Source organism: Bos javanicus, chromosome 7 (genome assembly GCF_032452875.1).
Source record: "Bos javanicus breed banteng chromosome 7, ARS-OSU_banteng_1.0, whole genome shotgun sequence".
In the NCBI taxonomy this organism is placed as follows: Eukaryota; Metazoa; Chordata; class Mammalia; order Artiodactyla; family Bovidae; genus Bos; species Bos javanicus.
In genome coordinates, this window is record NC_083874.1 from 7676491 (window position 1) to 7696907 (window position 20417).

A 20417-nucleotide genomic window follows, 5' to 3' on the forward strand; every position below is an offset into this window, starting at 1 on the left:
GGGGGACCAGACCAGGCTGCAGCATAGAGTGGATCCCATCAACACAACCCTATGCGCTTAGACACACTCCAACATGACACAGCACGTCCCAGCACACCTGGACATGGCTCCTACGTGGTTCAGCATATCCTAAATCCCCAAGCACAGCACAGCACTCTACAAAATGCACTTTTAAGCACCAAGGACATCATGCTTGCCCCAGCACCCTCTGACCTCTCCTGGAACATCTGACATAGTGGACCAATAGTGTTGATTTTCCACCACCCAAAACTGAAAAAAGACTTCGGCAACCAGAGAGAACTGGAGACTTTACCAGAATCACCCAGCAGGTCTCTGTCAATGCTGTCCGTTCTCCTGCTCAACCTGGTCTGTCCAGGAGTGGGAAGGGCTTGGGAGCAGGGGCCAGGGAAGAGGCTGGGAGGGGGTGCTCCTGGGAGAGATACCTGATGCCTGGAGCAGAGGGGCAACGAAGTTAGGGTGAACAAGCCGCAGGATGGGGAAGAAGGGCCCCATCCACCAGAGGTGGACGTCGCGGAAGTAGTGGCCCAGCTCCTCCACCAGCCGCATGCTCTCCTCATTGCTCTGTGCCTGGGAACAGGTGGGGTTGAGACCGGGCTTGGCAGAAGGCGCCAGAAGCTACACCCTCCCGCTTCATCCCCCTACCCACCACACCCAATCACCCCCTTATCCTCTTCTACCTGCATTGTTGACTTATACTCTCTCCATCTGAGTCAGCTTTCTCTCTTGCTCTCTGTATTTTTTCATGCCCCTCTATGTGCCTCTGTCTGTCCCCTTATTCTCTTCATCTCTGTATTTTGACTGAGAGAGAGGGGAGAATGGTGGGGGAGAGAGAGAAAGAGGGCAGGGGTGAGAGGTGGGAGGAGATAATGGGTGGATGGATGGATAGATAGATAATCTACTAATCCACTAATCATTAGATGATGGGTGGATAGATGGATGGATAGAAAGATGGGTGGATGGATGACTAGGTGATGGTTGGATAAATGATGGATAGGTATAGATAGATGGTAGGTGACAGATAGATTACGGATGTATGGATAAATGGAAAATATATAGATAAATAAGCAGACATGACGGACGTGATAGAAAGTGGGTAGATGGACTGATAAATAGGTAGAAGATAGATATGTTTGTATCTGTGTATATGTATTTTCTTTTGCTCCATTTATGTCTCTGTGTGTCCTTCTCTCAGTCTCTCTCCCTCATTCTTTCTCTGTATCTCTCTTTTGCTGCCCCTATTTCTTTGTCCATCTCTCCTACTCCCCATCCCTGTTTCTCCTCATCTCCACACCTTCCCTGGCTCCCCACTGCTCTCAGAATCAATCCCCTGCTCCTACCTGGTCTCAAAGCCCTTGTCTCCCTATTCTCTCCACCTTTTCTCTGCCTCTCACCTGCATCACCCTAGCTGCCCTGAACCCCTCCCTATGGCTCAAAACCCAGGTGCTCACTCTTTCACTTACAGGCCTTTGAGTGCACTAGTCCTCTCCACAGAATATACTTTCACTTGTTTTCTTAAAAAAAAAAAAAAAGCCTATTAATTGTTCCCAACCCACTTCCAACAACTATTACTCCAAGAAGTCCTTCGGCCTGCCCCAATAGCAAAAGCCCTGCTTCCTCTCTGGGCTCCACCAGCCCATGTCTCTCCCTCAGACCCACCCAGACCACACAGGATCAGGGATATCTCTAATCTTGTGTGACCAAGATTGGAGGGTCCACCACAGCAGAGCTCAGAGCTCAGTCTCCGCAAGGATCCCCAAGCAATGTTCAGAACACCAGAACGGGGTTGGCAAATAAATGAAAGGGGGGAGAAAAGTCAACCAAAAGTGTCTAAGAGCAGGAGGGGCCCTGGGACCTGCGGGAAGTGAACAGTAGTTTGCCAGTGAGGGGCTCACCGCCCTCAGAAACTGCCATGGCACCCACTACCACCTGTCCCAGGTGGACACCCGTGGTGTTGGTGACAGATTAGGCAATGTCATGGTGGCAGAAAATGATGAGGAAGATGATGGAGCCCAACCAGATCGTAAGTCCCTGGGGGCAGGTGAGTGAAGTGGAGCGAAGTCCCTCAAGCCCTGCACTGTTAGGAGGACATGCAAGCAAGGAAATAGCCATCACTCCCCCAGAAGAAGCTGCTGCAGTGAACAGTGTGAGGGAACCTGCACAGACGGAGGGAATCTCTGCTTCCCATGCTTCTTCATGCCAGAGATGGGAGGGACTCAGAGGCTCTCCAAGTCCCAAGGGGGCATCCCAGGGCAAGGGAGAAGACAGTCTCTGCCTACAGGGAGGATGACCTTAGCTCAAAGAAATCATTTTTCTCATCCTGGGAGTGGTGCCAGCCCCAGGGGTGGACACATGAGAAGATCCCTATGGAGGAGGTTTGTCAGTAGCAGGGTGGACTCAGGACTTGTCTCTGGGTTTTGAGTCCACATCCTTTCATGTTCTGGCCCATCCACATAGCCTCAAATTCCTTCAATGGTTAAGGGTCTACAGTCCTGGGACTTTCCAGCCCTGATTGACTCTAAGGGACACAGGTTAACTCTGCCCATCAATCAAGACAGCCCGTCTCACCTCTGAACCCCTTCTGCTAATAAGGCTTTATGCACAGTGCATCCTCTCTGTCTGCTAGCTAGCTAGCTACTGGGTTGGCCAAGAAGTGCATTCAGGTTTTCCATAGCATTGTATGGAAGGTTTGAATGAAGTCTTTGACCAACCAAATATCTATCTAGGTATAGATATCTATCTAGTACATCCTGTCTATCTATTTCTCACAGTACATCCTAGCTATCTATCTCTTTCCTGAACCTATGGACACTCCCATGCTGCTACTATCGCTCTTTAGTCTCTCAGTAGTGTCCAACTCTTTATAATCCCATTTGGTGGACTATAGCCCACCAGACTCCTCACTCCATAGAATTTTCCAGGCAAGAATACTAGAGTGGGTTGTCATTTCCTTCTCCAGGCAATCTTCCCAACCAAAGATCTTCCCAAGAAGCAGAGATAGAACCTGCTTTTGGACACTCCCATAAATCATGCCAATTACAAATGAAGAAACCGAAGCCATATCCCCCAAAAGAAGAAGAAGGGAGAGTTGCTTTCTGGTGAGGCACCCTCTCCAGTCCCTCAGGACACCCCATTCAAGCCCCCAGGTGCTCCAGGTAGGTGAACATATGTCATTTTTACCTTTGGAACTGCTCCTTGCTCACTGGGGACTTCCCAGGTGGCACTAGCGGTAAAGAATCTACTTGCAAATGCAGGAGACACAGGTCCAATCCCTAGGTCTGGAAAATCCCACTCGAGTATGCTTTCCTGGAGAATCCCACAGACAAAGAAGCTTGGTGGACTATAGTCCATGGGGTTGCAAAGAGTTGGGCATGACTGAATGACCGAGAACACACACACTCTACTCCCTAAGGACCCTGAGGCATTTGATAAGTTCAGCTCAGAGAGGGAGAGAAACTTAAGCAAAGTCACACAGCAGGAGATATTGGAGGAGAAAAGCATGATTAAGACCAGCCTCCACAGCCAAGCCCTTGGATGGGGAGTCAGAAGGGTAACTTTAGGGCTCTCTGAGAACATTCCAAGTGAGAGGGTAACAGGCAGGAAGGCCAGGGGTCTCCAAATGGAGGAAATAGGCTGCAAGTGTCAGACATTTTTATCTCTCTTAAGCAGCAGGAGGAAACAAACTAGTGATATTTTTTTTCCTTCTCTATAGAAATTTAAAAGGTTTCTCTTAAAATACTGTGTTGCCATAATGACACCTGGTTTCACCTGAAGGTAACTGTTCTCAAACCTTGAGTTAACCAATGCACTTTTCTTATGGAAATGTTTGTCTTAAACTATGTTAATGTACTATGCATTTATCCCAGATTCTGTCTTAAAGTCGGTTCCACCTAATGGCTCAGAACCTACTTGACAAACCGTATGTTATACTCAGACATTGTTCCCCTGATCTATGTAAACAAAACTATTTGTATGGTAATCTGCCCTTCTACAAGAAATTCAAGTCAATCTACTCATCTGGTGCCAAGATTATCCCAAAATACATCTTATGGATGATGGGCCTGGTGCCATTCTGAGTTTTAAGACAATCCTTTCTTTCATTAACAGTAAAACATGAGTGAGCGACTTCACTTTCACTCTTCACTTTCATGCATTGGAGAAGGAAATGGCAACCCACTCCAGTGTTCTTGCCTGGAGAATCCCAGGGACAGGGGAGCCTGGTGGGCTGCCGTCTATGGGGTCACACAGAGTCGGACACAACTGAAGCGACTTAGCAGCAGCAGCAGCAGTAACTATATATAACATCCAGCTAAAAACTAGCATGGGGGTATTCTTTCTGCCCTCTTCTGATGTCTATGTCAGAAGCTCTCTCTATCTCCTTTATACTTTAATAAAACTTTATTACACAAAAGCTTTGAGCGATCAAGCCTCGTCTCTGGCCCCGGATTGAATTCTTCTTCTCTGGAGGCCAAGAATCCTGGTGTCTTTTCATGGTTTAGCAACAACCTTTCACAAGCCCTGTAATCTCGGGCAAGCTTTACAATGTGCTTGGGACACGCTGTTCTGTGAGATGCTGGTCTGGGGGAGGGGGAGAGAGGAGCTGGACACTTGTACCTTTGGCCTTGGATGAGAACGTGAAGTGATGGCAAGTTACCCAGGCCTCCACCACAGTATTACCAAACATTTATCAAACAGGCTGGGCCATGTATATATCATGTTTGTCCCCAGAGCAAACATCTAGGGTTATCCAGAGATGGATAATAAATAAGTAACTGGACAATTAACTATGTAATCATGAGCAGGGCCAAGTCCATAAAACTGTGTTCATTTCACATTCTAGCAAGATAATACTCAAAATCCTTTAAGTTAGGCTTCAATAATACATGAACCAAGAACTTCCAAATGTACAAGCTGGATTTAGAAAAGGCAGATAAACCAGAGATGAAATTGCCAACATCAGCTGGATCATAGAAAAAGCAACAGGATTCCAGAAAAACATCTACTGCTGCTTCTACACTAAAGCCTTTGGCTGTGTGGCTCTCAGCTAACTGTATAAACTTCGTAAAGAGATGGAAATACCAGACCACTTTACCTGTTTCCTGAGAAACCTGTGTGCAGGTCAAGAAGCAACAGTTAGAACCGGACATGAACAGAAGACTGGTTCAAAATTGGGAAAGGAGTACAAGAAGGCTATATATTATCACCCTGCTTTTTAACTTACATGCAGAGTACATCATGAGAAATGCCAGGCTGAATGAATCACAAGCTGGAATCAAGACTGCCCTGAGAAATATCAATAACCCCAGATATGCAGAGGATACTATCCTAATGGCAGAAAGCAAAGAGGAACTAAAGAGCCTCTTGATGAGGGTGAAAGAGAAGAGTGAAAAAAACTGACTTAAAACTCAACATTCAAAAAATAAAGATCATGAATTCTGGTCCCATCTCTTCATCACAAAGAGATGTGGGAAAAATGGAAACAGTGACAGACTCTGTTTTCTTGGGCTCCAAAATCACTGCAGATGATGACGGCAGCCATAAAATTGAAAGATACTTGCTACTTGGAAGAAAAGCTATGACAAACCTAGAAAGCATATTAAAAAGCAGAGACATTACTTTGCCAACAAAGACCATATAGTCAAAGATATGGTTTTTCCAGTAGTCACGTACAGATGTGAGAATTGGACCATAAAGAAGGTTGAGTGCCAAAGAACTGACACTTTTGAACTGACACATGTTGAAGACTTTCGAGGGTCCTTTGGACTACAAGGAGATCAAACCGGTCAATCCTGAAGGAAATCAACCCTGAATGTTTGTTGGAAGGACTGATGCTGAAATTTTAAAGCTCCAATACTTTGGCCACCTGATATGAAGAGCTGGCTCATTGGAAAAGACCCTGATGCTGGGAAAGATTGAAGGCAGGAGGAGAAGGGGACGTCAGAGGATGAGATGGCATCATCGACTAAATGGACATGAGTTTGAGCAAACCCCAGGAGATAATGAAGGACAGGGCAGCCTGCTGTGCTGCAGTCCATGGGGTTGCAAAGAATCGGACGTGACTTAGAGACTGAACAACCACAAATGAGCAAAGTCAGAGATCAGAGTCTGGGGGAGTCAAGGGACGCTTAGAGAAGATAGTTATACTTGAGCCAAAAATGGAAGGATAAGGAGGAATCCAGGGGGTAAACACAGGAAGGGGAGTGCTTCCTGCAGCACAAGCAAAAACCCTGCAGTGGGTAGAGCTTGGTTCACTGAAGAGATAAAGCAGAAGCTCAGAGTGACCATGACATGCACAAGGCTAAGGAGAACTGCAGGTGCCGGCCTGGAAACATTTAGTCTTTATCTTCAGAGCGATAGGCAGTCATTGAACAGTTTTCAGCCAAGAAACGGCGTGACCTAAATGGAATTTCAGAAAAGTCTATCCAGGGCTAAAAAGAGAAAGAGGATGGAGGGGATGCCAGTGGCAATAAGGAGACCAGAGAGAAGGCTTGGCAGGGATTCCTGGAGAAAAATGACGGTGGATGGGGCCATGAGTGATAGAAGATGCAGAGAGGGGACAGACAGGGGACAGATTGTGGAGGCAGCACGTTAGGACTGGGGACATGGGTGAGGGAAATGGGCAGGCTCAGGGGCCCCAGAGAATGGGACGTGGACAGCTATAAGGATGCACTAGATTGAGGGCAGGGGCAGGATTGGGGAGGGAGCCATGAGTTCAGATTCTGACCAAAGAATGGGGTGTTTATGAGACCCTCCACCTTCACGTGAGAAGAGGAGGAAGGAGCTGGATGACCTTGGGATCAGGAGACATGTGAACTTGAAATTCACTTACAGAGGAAACTGATGGTCGCCTTACGAGTTGGAGTCCTAGGTGAGGAAATATCCTCAGAAGAAACAGAAGAAGGAGAAAGGGTTAGAATGCTGGGGGCGGGGGTTCCTCACATGGAAAGATGGAGCAAAGGAGGAGCCAAAAGGAGACAGAGGAGCTATGGGGATTAGGGGAGAGACCAGAGGAGGGTGTGTGCTGGAACCAAGAGGGAAAGCAGGTTTCAGGAGGACAGGGTGGTCCACAAGCTCAGAGAGCTGCTGGGAGTTGGATGAGATGGGGCTGGATGGAGTCCATGGGAGGTAGAGACCTAGAGATCACAGCCATCTGGCAGAAGCAGATGCCAGATGGAGGTAGGGACCAGACTGGAGCAGGAGAAAGCAAACAGAGAAACAGAGGCAGTGAGTGAAAACAGCTCTGAGACAGCAGATCAGAGGTTTTATTCAGAAGAAAGCCCACTGGGAATGGGCAGGTGGGGATGTTCAGGTCACCTCTTTGTGCTGTTTTGTGACCTCTAGCATCATCGTGGAGAAAAGATCAGAGTGCTTGGAGGGTTTAGCTCTTATTCAAAGAGTTATGAAGGAAAGCCCAATTGGCCAGACACCACAGCCCAAGTACAAAGGATGGGAATCTAAGCTAAAGGTGTCCAAGGCAGTAGGATGGAAAGGAAGCCATTGGACTGGGGTGTAGAAGGGACTGGATATCCTGGCAGGATCTAGGATGGGAGATGAAGAAAACAGAAGCTCAAAGGAAGACGGGTTGTGATCAGAGAATGCAATCCTCAGATCAGTGGTTTTGGAGGTGGCGCCCTTACGGGTGATGACAAAACCCTAAGTGTGATTGTGGCAAAAAGGGGCCGACTGAACACAGAGGAAAGGCCTCTGAGGATAAGGCTAGGAAGGTGGGCCAGAAGCCTCCTTCCAGGAAGTTTGACCGTTAGAGCAGAGTGATTCTGAAAAAGAGAGTGGCCCACTTTTACCCAAGTTGGGCAGCAGGGCTCACTGATACGTCTTGGGGGTGGAAGGCAAGATAGGTAAATGAAGGTGCCTGAGGAAAGGGAGGAGAGACTGTCCACACATTCCTCTGACCCCATGGGGGGAAGATGGGGTGGGGCTCATAGTTAATTCCTATTGGGAACCAGAAGCCCACAGAGGAGCAGATGCTGGCCCAAGGCCCAACTGGAACAGATCCTGGACAGTGGCTCTGAGGAGGCCTCAAGACCAGCTGTACAGTCTGTGGGGACACCACGGGACCCAGCTCTCTGTGGCCCACCCTGAGAGCCCCTCAAATGTGCACAAATGTGGGGAAGACAAGCAGGAACATGACCCAAAACAGGCTTGGGGTGAGGACAGCATTGGGGAACAAGAAAAGCACAGGGGGGACTTCCCTGGTGGCCCAGGAGCTAAGACTCCATGCTCCCCATGCAGAAGGCCCAGGGTCGATCCTTGGTCAGGGAACTAGATCCTGCATTCTGCAATTAAAGCTCCCGCATACAGCAAAGGTTGAAGATCCTGCGTGCCGCAACTAAGATCTGGTGAGTGAAATAAGTAAATTTAAAAAAGAAGAAGAAGGAAGGCATTGGAGCATAGGATGGACAGAGAAGAGAGGACTGGACCCAGTGGGTGGGAGGTGAGGCAAGAGGTTTCCCTTGCTACCACAGACCCCAGCCTAATCCCAGACTCCCAGCTCTCTGAGCCCCATTCCTGACCCTCAGGAAGTCTATCCGCCCTGATCCCCCAGACCTATCCTGCTGCCCCCACTCACCAGGCCGAGGTGACCCCAAAACCAGCTCCGTTTGGGGGGCTGTGGGAAACATCGGAGGCGACAGCAGTTGTCATAGAAGGCGTAGATCCAGGCCAGGATGCGGGCCAGGATCCAGGAGGCCCCGACCAGCAGCAGCAGCAGCCACGGGGAGGCTGCCACCGGCCCGAGTCCCAGCCAGGACAGGCTCAGCTCCAGCATCCTGTGGTCAGATGGGGTGGAGGGTGAGTCCTGAGGATAAAGGAAGAGACAGTAATGGTGACTGTGAAGCAGAGATGGATAGAGGGAGAGGAGCAAGGGAGTGAGGGGCAGGGATGGGCAATAAGGGCTCAGAGACAGACAGGGACTGGGAAAGGAGAGGGAGAAACAGAAATTCAGAGGAAGAGGGAGAGAGAAAGAGAGACAGAAAAATAAAGAAAGAGAAAGGGAAGGGAAATGAAAGGAAGAGAGAGAAGAGAGAAAGAAAAAGACAGATGAAGAAACGAGTTAGTGGAAGGTTGCCAGGAGCTCCAGTTGCAAGGAAACCACCATCCCCGGGGAGGGGAAGGCGGGGGTGTGCGTCTCTCTCTCTGGAGCTACCCTGTCTAGAGCAGCACCCACTTCCTGCCCCAGACCAGAACCCTCGGCCCCAGCAACACCAGCCCAGCACCTTCGGTCAGGAGCAGCTTGTCCCACACAACTTCCTCTGTCCTCCTTCTGGGAGGTCTCTTTCCCTCTGGCCCAACCTCTGAATGGCAGGGAGACTGGGCTTGCCTGACAACCAGTCCCTGCGTGCCTCCTCCCCAACCTGGCATCCAGCCCAAGACTTCAAACCGGAGGTATCTGGCCAGAGAGACCAGCTCAGGGTCACATGGCACAAACCCTGAACTCTCAGGACTCAGCACCTCCCACATGGGTTTGTTGGGGTGTGAACAAAGGTGACTCTGCACCCCAAGTTTACAACCCCCAGTTTACAACCCCCTTGCCCTTCCAAGGCTAGGGTGTGGCACTCAAAGCATGAACGTTCAGGTGCCAGGTGAGCAGGGCCTGGCCCAGCCTTGTCCCAAAACATCTCTGCAGCTCCTCTCCATGCGTGTGCCCGGAAGGCATCGTGGATCATTTTTCAGCACACAATCAGGAAGCTCAGAGATCTGAAGCCTCTGCCCTTTAGGGCACACAGCCTGGCAGGAGTTCAAGTCCTTCCTCCCAACAGCCCAGGGTGTGTGTTGAGCCATGACTGTAGCAAGCAGGAACAAAGAATCCAGCCTGACTTGGAATTACCCACGTTAGATTCAGAGGAAAAATGACTCAGTCGAAGAGAGCATCTGGAAGCATGAGGTGCAAGGCTTGCGAGGCACTCGTAGAGAGCAGGGTTCACACAGGGGAGGGCAGAGCAGGGATATCCCGAGTGGGGAGCCTCACTCTCACTGTGGTTTGTGCCCACTTTCTCTGGGCTTCTCTGGTGGCTCAGACGGTAAAGAATCTGCCTGCAATGCAGGAGACCCAGGTTCGATGCCTAGGTCAGGAAGATCCCCTGGAGGTGGACATGGCAACCCACTCCAGTATTCTTGCCTGGAGAATCCCATGGACAGAGGAGCTTGGCCAGCTACAGTCCTGGGGTTACAGAGTCAGACACAACTGAGTGACTAACACTTTCACTTTCTCTGGGCTCAGCCTTCCCTTCTGGAACATGGGATGTAAGTGTTAAAGGGGACACAAATTTTCCAGATCCCATTCCCAAATTTCCCTGTAAAGTGGTCTCAGCCCCCCATGAGCTCTCCTCATGGTCAGGCTAAAAGATGAGGGTGGGTTTGAAGGATGCAGCTGCTGAATGAAAGAAGCTCAGACATTCTTCCTGCATCTCATAAAGCTGGAGAGATGCCCAGATTTCTTTCCCCACCTCTGCTACCCGCTACTTCTTCCGGGTCTACCTGATCCGGCTTCGGGTGGCTTCAGGAGGCTTCATCAGGCTTCAGGTGCCTGGTCCTTGTTGTTGTTTAGTCACTAAGTCAACTCTTGGCGACCCCATGGACTATGTAGCCAGCCAGGCCCTTCTGTCCATGGGATTCTCCAGGCAAGGATACTGGAGTGGGTTGCCATGCCGTCCTCCAGGGGATCTTCCCAATGCAGGGATCGAACATGCATCTCCTACATTAGCAGGCAGATTCTTTACCACTGAGCCACCTGGGAAGCCTGGAGCCCCCAGCAAGTTTGGGTGCACCGTCCTAGACTCTTCTTCTCTGCTGGGGTGGATCCAGCCACTGACAGTTCCATCCAGAAAAGAGCCAGGAGCAGGGAGGGAGCAGGTGAGAAGCAGCAGGGCTAGGCAGAGAGGGGTGGGGAGAAGCAGGAAGAAAGAAGAGGAAACAGGGGTCCAGAGAGGTGCAATAACTCTCTCCAGCCACACAGGGAAGTAATTCAACAAGACAGGACTAGTGAAAGCGAATCTTGGCATATATTCAGAACTCATTAACTGTTGAGGGAAGAAAGGGACCCTTATAACGACAAGCTGTAAAACCTGGCCACCCAAAATGGGGTCCTCAGACCAGCAGCACCGGCAATAGCAGCAACATCGAGGAAATGCAGAACTCTGGACTCTAACACACCAAGGTAATGGTGATGGCTGCAAAATTTCTGCCATTGTCCCCAGTGAGAGGAGGAATTATTTTGTCTTCTCCTTGAATCGGGCCTGACACTGTTTAACTAACATTGTGTGGTCAGGTAGCACCATGCCAGTGATGGGCCTTAGACTGGTTTGGCAGTTTAATTTACAAGTTTTTTTATGTATATAATTTTATTTATTTATTATTTTGGGCTGCGCTTGGTCTTCACTGCTGCATGGGCTTTTCTCTTGTGGCTCCCAGGCTCTAGAGCAAAGGCTCAGTAGTTGTGATGCGGGGGCTTATGCTCTGCAGCATGTGGGATCTTCCCAGACCAGGGATCAAACCTGTGTCTACTACATTGGCAGGCAGATTCTTTACCACTGAGCCACCAGGGAAGCCCTACGTGCTGTTCTAGAAACACAATCCCTTGGAACTCAGTCACCATACGATGGAGAAGCCCAAGCCCGGTGGAGAAGCTCTGATCAGCAGCCTTGGATTATCTCCCAGCCGACAGTCAGTGTCACCTGCGGGCCACAAGAGGGCGCCATCTGTATGGTCCAGCCCGCTGAGCCTCCAGATGATCACAGCCTTGGGTGACATCACAGGGTTCCCAGTTGCCTTGCAGAAGCATAAGAGAAAATAAAGTAGCCATTGTTTTAAGCCACAAAGGTTTGGGGGCTGATTTAAAAGAACGACATAATGCCATTTTCAGCAACATGGATGGACCTAGAGACTGTCATATCGAGTGAAGTAAATCAGACAGAGGACAAATGTATGACATCCCTTACACGTGGAATCTAAAAAGAGATGATACAAATGAACCTACTTACAAAGCTGAAAGAGACTCACAGACTTAGAGAATAAATTTATGGTTGCTGGCCGGGAGGGATCAGTGAGGATGAGGGGGAGGGATAGTAAGGGAGTTTGGGGTGGACACGTACACACTGCTATATTTAAAAGTGAAGTGAAAGTGAAAGCCACTCAGTGGTGTCCGACTCTTTGTGACCCCATGAACTATACAGTCCATGGAATTCTCCAAGCCAGAATGCTGGAGTGGGTAGCCTTTCCCTTCTCCAGGGGATCTTCCCAACCCAGGGATCGAACCCAGGTCTCGCATTGCAAGTGGATTCTTTACCAGCTGAGTCACAAGATAGCTGGATTCTTTACCAGCTGAGCCACAGATAACCAAATCGACCTACAGGCAACTGCTCAGTGTTATGTGGAAGCCTGGATGGGAGGGGAGTTTGGGGGAGAATGGATACATGTAGATGCCTGACTGAATCCCTTAGCTGTCTGTCTGAAACTATCACAACATTGTTAATCAGCTACACCCCAAAACAACATTTAAAAGTTATTAATTTAAAATAATTAGAAAAAAGATTTTGGGGGTGTTCATTACACAGTGACAGATCATTACTGTCGGATTGTACTTACCTAATCAGAATTTATGTTTTAAACAGATTCCAGGGATTCTTGTGCTTGTTAAAGTTTGAGAGTCACTGTTTTAAGAGACCTGAGTCAGGCTCTGCAATATATGTCAGGGAACTGTACCCGGTTTGTCTCTCAATTTTTTTAATCTGTAAAATCAGGAGAAAAATCTGTCCTTGCCAGGCCTGGGTGGCTGTGTATTTACTGAGTGTCTACTATGTTCTAGAAACAATTCTAGAGGGTAGGACATAGCTATAAGCACAGGAGACATTGTCTCTTCTATCAAAGGACTCCTCTAATGGGGAGAAGGGCGATGATCAAATAAATGATCAAGAATTACCAGACAGTGATAGGGACATGAGGGCTTCCAGGAGAAGATGACCTTTGAGCGGGACCCAAATGAAGAGGGGGAATGGACTGCATAGTTAAAAGGGCCCCACGATCACAGAGTAGGCACAAGCAAGCCTGTCCTTGTCCTTTCAGCACCCACACTGTGATGGCAGTTGCCAAGTCCTTGGGGGAACCAGCTAAGGTGAAAATTTTGGTCCAGCATTCTCTCCAGAAGCCAGGATTAAAGACTGCTTCACTGTGTGGCCAAGAACTCAAAGTCCAGCTGGCCTAGGGGCTACAGGAGGGGCAGGATCCACCACCCGGCTTCCTGGATCAGATGGTAGGAGAATAAAGGGACCCAGCACAGGAGGACAGGAAGCCTCAGATGGGGACCTTCTGTTCTGTGCCTGAGGAGACTGGAGCGTCTCCAGTGGTTTCTCATCAAAGAACATCTCAGCTGCCAAATCACACAAGCCTGGCTTACGAAATGTCCCCAGCCAGTGTTGACGAAAGGAGCCACTCTCCCTCTGGCCCTTTGCCAGGGGTCCTTCCACTCCTACCCAGAGCCAGGCAGTGGGAAGCCTGTGCCAGACCAGCTATGGTGGTTGCTTGGAATCACCAGTCACTGGCACAGTCCATCACCCCTCTGAACCTCACTTTTCACATCTGTTAAATATGTTGATAGAACCTCACAGAGAGTTGCAAGCATCCCATTAGACACAGGCAGAAAGAGCAGGAAAAAGTATGTTTCAAAACAGTTTGCAGGTGGCACAGTGATTAAGAATCCACCTGCCAATGCAGGAAACGCAGGAGACATGTGTTCAGTCCCTTGGTCGGGAAGATCTCCTGGAGAAGAAAATAGCTACCCACTCTGGGATTCTCACCTGGAGAATTTGGTGGACAGAGGAGCCTGGCAGACTATGGTCCATGGGGCTGCTAAGAGTCAGACACAACTGAGCGACTGAGCACAGCACAAAGGTGAGATTATAAACAAAGCCTGTGAATGCACGTGGATGTGTGCACGTGTTTGTATAGGCGTTGAAAAAATCCAGAAGAATCCACACAACACCGTGGAACTGAGGGAAGTAAACTGGAGTCCCGCATGCATTTTTCGCCCACATTGAGCTGCTAGAACGTTTATCAACAAAACACAATTTTAAAAAGAAATAAGGATTTAGCACAATGAACGGCACATAGCTGGTCACACAAAACAGATGAGGAGTTTTTATTTGTTGTCATAATAAAGACACACCTCTCAAGAACCAGCCTGGAGTCTCTCTAGAACAAGCCTGCCGGCTGCCTGCTGGCTGACATTTCACCTCTTCTCCGTCAGCTATTAGGAAGGCACAAGTTCTGGACTCAGAAGCACTGACGGAGTTCAAGTCTCAGCTCTGCTACTCGCTGGCTACGTGACCTTGGGCAAGTCAACTGCCCTCTCTAACCTTCATGTCCTCCTCTGCAGATGAAGACAGGATTTATATCCCCCAGGTGGCTCATTCCTCAACAACAAGCTATACTTGCCCATCACTCTATAGCAGGCACAGGGCTGGGACCCAGCACACGGGATGAACAAGTTCTCTGGATCATTGAGCTCACATCTAGTGGAGGAAGTCCACAGGAAATAAGACCAAGTCGGATGGTGGCAGGAATTAGGGAAATTAACAGAGTGAGATGCACTAGAATGTGACCAAGAGCACTGCTCTGGACGGGGCAGTCAGGGAGGGTCTCCCTGAGGTGGCTTTCGAGCAGAAAGCTGAATGACATGGAAAGTGGGCCATGAATAAGAACCACCCCCTGAAGCCATACCAGGACTATAAAGATCTGGCACAGGGTGGGACACACATGTTCATTCTTGCTTCTGTCTTCAAATGGGCTAAGATAATCAAGGCTGGTGGGAGCATCCAGAACCAGCCATGCTGGAGACCCACAGTGGAGCTGATGCAATCTGACTCAACACTCCCAGCCCTGAAGCAGGTTTGAGATCGAAAACCAACAGGTCCCTGAGGCCACACTGTAGGGAGAACCAGATGGCAGAGCTGCCAGCTTTCTGGCCCAGGTGGCAGAAGATCAAATAAACTGGCTTGGGAGCCAGAAAGGCTGGAGGAAAACTTTGGAAAAATACAGAGAACACACACAGTGAGGAAAAACCCCTAGGGAGTATTATTTTTGTCAATATAGTCATGAATAGTCTCCTTCCTCCCCACATCCCTCCTCCTCCCCTTCCTCCTCCTCCTTCTTCATCACCATCATCTGCCCTGTCTGCTTACTGGGTAATGATTGCTCACAAAAACTAGCCTGACCACCAAGGACCACCCCAAGCCACAGAAGGGAAGCTTGGAGAAATGCCCCTTGGGAAGTGTAATACTAAAAAAGAGATCATTTGTCCCCTTCTAACTCCCCTAGTAGTAAATTAAAGTTAGCCGTAAACTCTTTGCCATCCTTCCTCTTAAGAGATTATGATGATTTTATTTTGTGCGTCAGCTAGACTAGGCCAGTTGTCGTTATTCAGTCACTAAGTTGTTTCTGACTCGTTGTGACCCTGCGGACTACAGCACGGTAATTCCCTGTCCCTCAGCATCTCCCAGGGCTTGCTCAGATTCAAGTCCATTCAGTCGGTGATGCCATCCAACCATCTCATCCTCTGCCACCCTCATCTCCTCCTGCCATCAGTCTTTCCCAGCAGTAGGGTCTTTTCCAACAAGTCAGCTCTTTGCATCAGGTGGCCAAAGTGTGCTGCTGCTGCTGCTGCTAAGTCGCTTCAGTCGTGTCCGACTCTGTGCGACCCCATAGACGGCAGCCCACCAGGCTCCCCCGTCCCTGGGATTCTCCAGGCAAGAACACTGGAGTGGGTTGCCATTGCCTTCTCCAATGCATAAAAGTGAAAAGTGAAAGTGAAGTCGCTCAGTCGTGTCGGACTCTTAGCAACCACGTGGACAGCAGCCTACCAGGCTCCTCCGTCCATGGGATTTTCCAGGCAAGAGTACTGGAGTGGGGTACCATTGCCTTCTCCGGCCAAAGTATAGGACCCAGTTATTAAACACTTATTATCAAGGTGTTGCTGCTGCTGCTGCCAAGTCGCTTCAGTCGTGTCCGACTCTGTGCGACCCCATGGACTGCAGCCTACCAGGCTTCTCAGTCCATGGGATTCTCCAGGCAAGAACACTGGAATGGGTAGCCATTCCCTTCTCCAATGCATGAAAGTGGAAAGTGAAAGTGAAGTCATTCAGTAGTGTCTGACTCTTCTTGACCCCATGGACTGCAGCCTACCAGGCTCCTCCATCCATGGGATTTTCTGGGCAACAGTACTGGAGTGGGGTGCCATTGCCTTCTCCCAAGGTGTTGCTGAGAAGATGTTTTTTTAAGTTTGCCAGGGAGCTAAAGTTTATCATTTTAAATTACTAAACTTCCTGGAGGTTTATTATACAATAAAAATTAACAAACAGATATATTTCCCAACATGTTTAGAGTCCTCAAAAAATAGTTATGTGTGCACAAATGTGTACATTGAAAATGTTCTTATATGCAGTTTTGTAAAATGAAAAAAAAATCACACCACACTGCAGGGCTAGTGGTTGGAGAGCAGGAACAGAGTGAAAATGTTTCCCATGTAATACATGGAGAGAAAGGAAGGGGAAGAGAGAGAGAAGGAGAGAGGAAATAAATAATAAAGTGCTTACAACAATGTTCCTTGACACACAGTCCTCACCAAGCATGGTGTTTGCCATTATTCCTCTTATTTTATGACAGAATGAGGACATGAGCACAAGGCAAGAGCTTTGGGTCCATCCGGTACACACATCAGTGAGCCACCGGCTGTTTACACCCCTCACCCCATTTATTCCCTGAGACCTTAGCAAGGAGGAGACTCCCAGAGGGGAGAAAGCCCTGGGCCTGGGGTCAGACAGCCCATGGTCAATGCCCACCTTTGCCTGATCTCCAGCTGTGTGACCTTGAACAAGTGACTTGCTTTCTCTGAGCCTCACTTCCTTCTTGGTAAGAAGAGGCATAAGATTAGGTCTACAGATGGTAAAGACTCCACCTGCAGTGAGGGAGATCCGGGTTCCATTCCTGGATCAGGAAGATCCCCTGTTGAAGGGAATGGCAACCCACTCCAGTATCCTTGCCTGGAGAATCCCAAGGACAGAGGAGCCCGGTGGGCTACAGTCCATGGGGTCTCAAAGAGTCAGACACAACTGAGCAACTAACACTTACATGGGAATTAGAGAAGTAAACCCATATATGTGTCTTAGTTTGGGTTCTCCAGAATTTAACACTGATGTAAAGATTCAAGTGAAAATATCTTATTTGGAAGTGACCTTGAGACAAAAATTCAACTGTAAGTTGTTTCTTTGGGAGGTGATTGTAGAAAATGCCAGTAAGACAATGGGGAAGTGAGACAGAAAAGAGAAGGCAGCAGGTAAAGGATGCTTTATCAAGGAAATTTACACTACGAGTACCTGGGGCTCAGTCCCTCTGGGAGACAGCAGAGAACATGTACCCGTCCCCCTCTCCAGTCCTTACTTAGAGCTGCTTCCAAAGGCATTATATCTCCAGAATGTCCTGCCTGAGGGAAGTTTGAACAGCAGCTCCTGCGATAAGCCTAGCCTGATGTGAACAGTTGCAGCCATTCAGTGAGTGCAATTCTCCTCTTCACTCTTCCCAACACACTCACCCACACACATGCACACACGGATGCATGAACCCACCATCTCACACAGCACACAGTCACACTCTGTGCACACATTTTGACTCTTAAACACACTTACACACACTCACATACTTGCACACAGTCACATGGATGCTCGCATATTCACTCAAATGCACCCTAACATACCAAGTCACACGACCTCGCGCGCGCTCACGCTCACACATTAAACTAGTGGAGACCAGACGCTTTAGAGCCTGTTGTTCCCGAACCGTCCAGCAGATGGAGCCTCCGACACACTCAGGAGAGGGAAGATTTAAAAGCAATAAATGACAGCACCAGGCCTTAAGAATCACACACACGGGTGCACCTGCGTCTCGGGGACCTTGTCTCTTTCCCCTCCTCCTTGTCTCCTTCATTCACCACCCACAGCCCTTAGCGGAAAGTCAATCTGCATTAATTACAAGGATGGTGATCCTGTAAAATCCACACGATAAGGGAGAACGGAGCAGCAGAGAGGGGCAGTCATGCGCCCAAGCCCACCGCTAGGAGCGGGCAGAGCCGGGGTTTGAACCCACGTCTCTTGCCTCCCAGGGACAAGTTATTTTTGCCGGTGGAGGACAAGGTTGCAAGGGAAAGAGTGGGGCGAAAGATGCCGTTGCGATATTTAGGGAATGGTGTGCGCCTAGAGACCCTCAGCCTGAACAAGGATGTGGAAGACGGAGCATCATCAAAGCCGAGTGGTGCCTGTAGGGCCCGGAATCGCAAGTTCCCCACTTAGACCGCCAGTAGCCTCTGACACGGGATTCCGAGCGATGATCCCACTTTACGCCACCTGAGGGCGCCCCAGGATCGGCTTCCCAGGTTTGCCTCCGCCCCTCCATGCCTCCAACCCCACCCCATTCCCTAGCCCACTCCTTTCCGGGCAAAGAGGGGCTAGAGACACCGCCAGGACAAGGAGCCCGAAGCATCGGGTAGAAAACGACTCCGGGCCCCCTCTAAGGTCCCAGGGACATCGTTGTATGATTCGGGGTGAGTCGTTTCATTCTGGGAAACTCAAGTTTCCACCTCCGTGAAACGAGACAGTGCGTGTGTGCTCAGCTGCTAAGTCGCCTGCGACTCTTTTGTGACCCCATGGATTATAGTCCGCCAGGCTCTGTCCATGGAATTTCCCAGGCAAGAATACTGGAGTGGGTTGCCGTTTCCTCCTCTAGGGGAATCTTTCCCGACCCAGGGATCCAACCTGCGTCTCCTGCTTGGCAGGCAGATTCTTTACCACTGAGCCATCTAGAAAGCCCAAAAAGAGATAATAACAGCACCCTTGAAAATTAAATGAAAATATCTGGGAAGGGCACACAAGAAGTAGTCAATCGATTTATACCTCATTATTCATTTGGAGACACCAGGGGCTTGGTCCTTGAGCCCCTCCTTCCTGTACTCAGAAGCTCCCCAGTGTGTAGACGTGCACACACAGGCACACACACACACACCAAGGGATCCCTCCTAGCCCTGAGGCTTTTTAAACCTCTAAACACTGAGCCTCCCCAGATGTACCTCACCAGCCCTGGACTCGGCCAAATTTAGAACCCATCTACCCAGCTGCCAGGTTGACTTCTCCAACTACCCTGGGCCAAACAAACATGCTGATCTCAAACCACCTCCCCCTTCCCCCCTCCCAAAAAAAAATAAAAACACTCCATTTGGGATTCTCCATCTCAACTGATAGCATGTCCATCTTTCCAGGTGCTCAGACCCAGACCTGGTCTTCCCTCATAGCTCAGTTGGTAAAGAATCCACCTGCAATGCAGGAATACACCTTCAATGCAGGAGACCTGGGTTTGATTCCTGGGTCTGGAAGATCCCCTGGAGAAGGAAATGGCAACCCACTCCAGTATTCTTGCCTGAAAAAATTCCATGGATAGAGGAGCCTGGCGGGCTACAGTGCATGGGGTCGCAAAGAGTTGGACACAACTTAGCGACTAAACCACCACAGAACCAAACCTGGTGTTGGCCCATTCTCCCAAACCCCACATTCCATTTATCTGCAGACCTGCCAGTATAACAATCATGAAACAATCATTTCTTATCATAATCCAACCGCCGCTAGTTGCTTCTACAGCCCCCAGCTTGGGCAGAGCCACCATCATCTCACCACCCCACCCCACCCCCAACCAATCTGATTTCCCTCATCCCATCCTTGCCACAGTCTCTATTCAACATAGCAACCCACAGCTGTCAGATAACATTTTTTTAATATTTGTTTATTTATTTGGTTGCTCCAGGTCTTAGTTGCAGCACGTGGAATCCAAAATTCTGTTTTGTGGCATGCGGAATCACCAGTTGCAACCTGTGAACTCTTAGTTGTGGCACATGCTATCTAGTTCCCTGACCAGAGATCAAACCCATGTCCCTGCATTAGGAGCATGGAGTAGTCTTAGCCACTAGACCACCATGGAAGTCCCTGTAAGACAAATCTTGTCCCTCTTTGGCTCAGAACCCTCCATGGCTCTCAATTTCTGTCACAATGAAATTCAAAATCCATCCAGTGACCTCCAAGGCTGTGTGAATTTACTTATTTATTTGCTTGTTTATTATCTGTCATCTGTTTCCCCCACTACTGCCAGCACCAGAATGTCAGCGATGCAAGGACTCAAACACTCCCTGGCTCACAGCAGATGCTCAAAAAAATATGTGATGAATTAACATGATCATTGTAGTCACTGTCATCGTCCCACCTCTACAGGAGGTGGTGCAGTAGTAAAGAATCTGCCTGCCAGTGCAGGAGGCACAAGAGCCTTGGGTTCAATCCCTGGGTCAGAAAGATCCCCTG

At 49.2% G+C, this 20417-nt stretch overlaps 1 protein-coding gene across 2 annotated transcripts in view; it reads right to left on the reverse strand.

Annotated features, from left to right (window-relative positions):
* LOC133250477 (cytochrome P450 4F6-like) overlaps positions 1-9461 on the reverse strand; it is a 32765-nt gene extending 23304 nt beyond the window's left edge. The window contains exons 1-3 of one of the 2 annotated variants that reach the window (XM_061421772.1): positions 9252-9461; positions 8606-8833; positions 444-588 (exon numbers count right to left, since the gene is read on the reverse strand). In XM_061421772.1, the coding sequence (XP_061277756.1) occupies positions 444-588; positions 8606-8803 (343 nt within the window). In that variant the 5' untranslated portion in view covers positions 8804-8833; positions 9252-9461. Of the gene's footprint in view, positions 1-443; positions 589-8605; positions 8834-9181; positions 9230-9251 lie in introns of those variants that run through there. The other variant, XM_061421773.1, reaches the window with a different exon arrangement.
* Positions 9462-20417: the final 10956 nt, after the last annotated feature.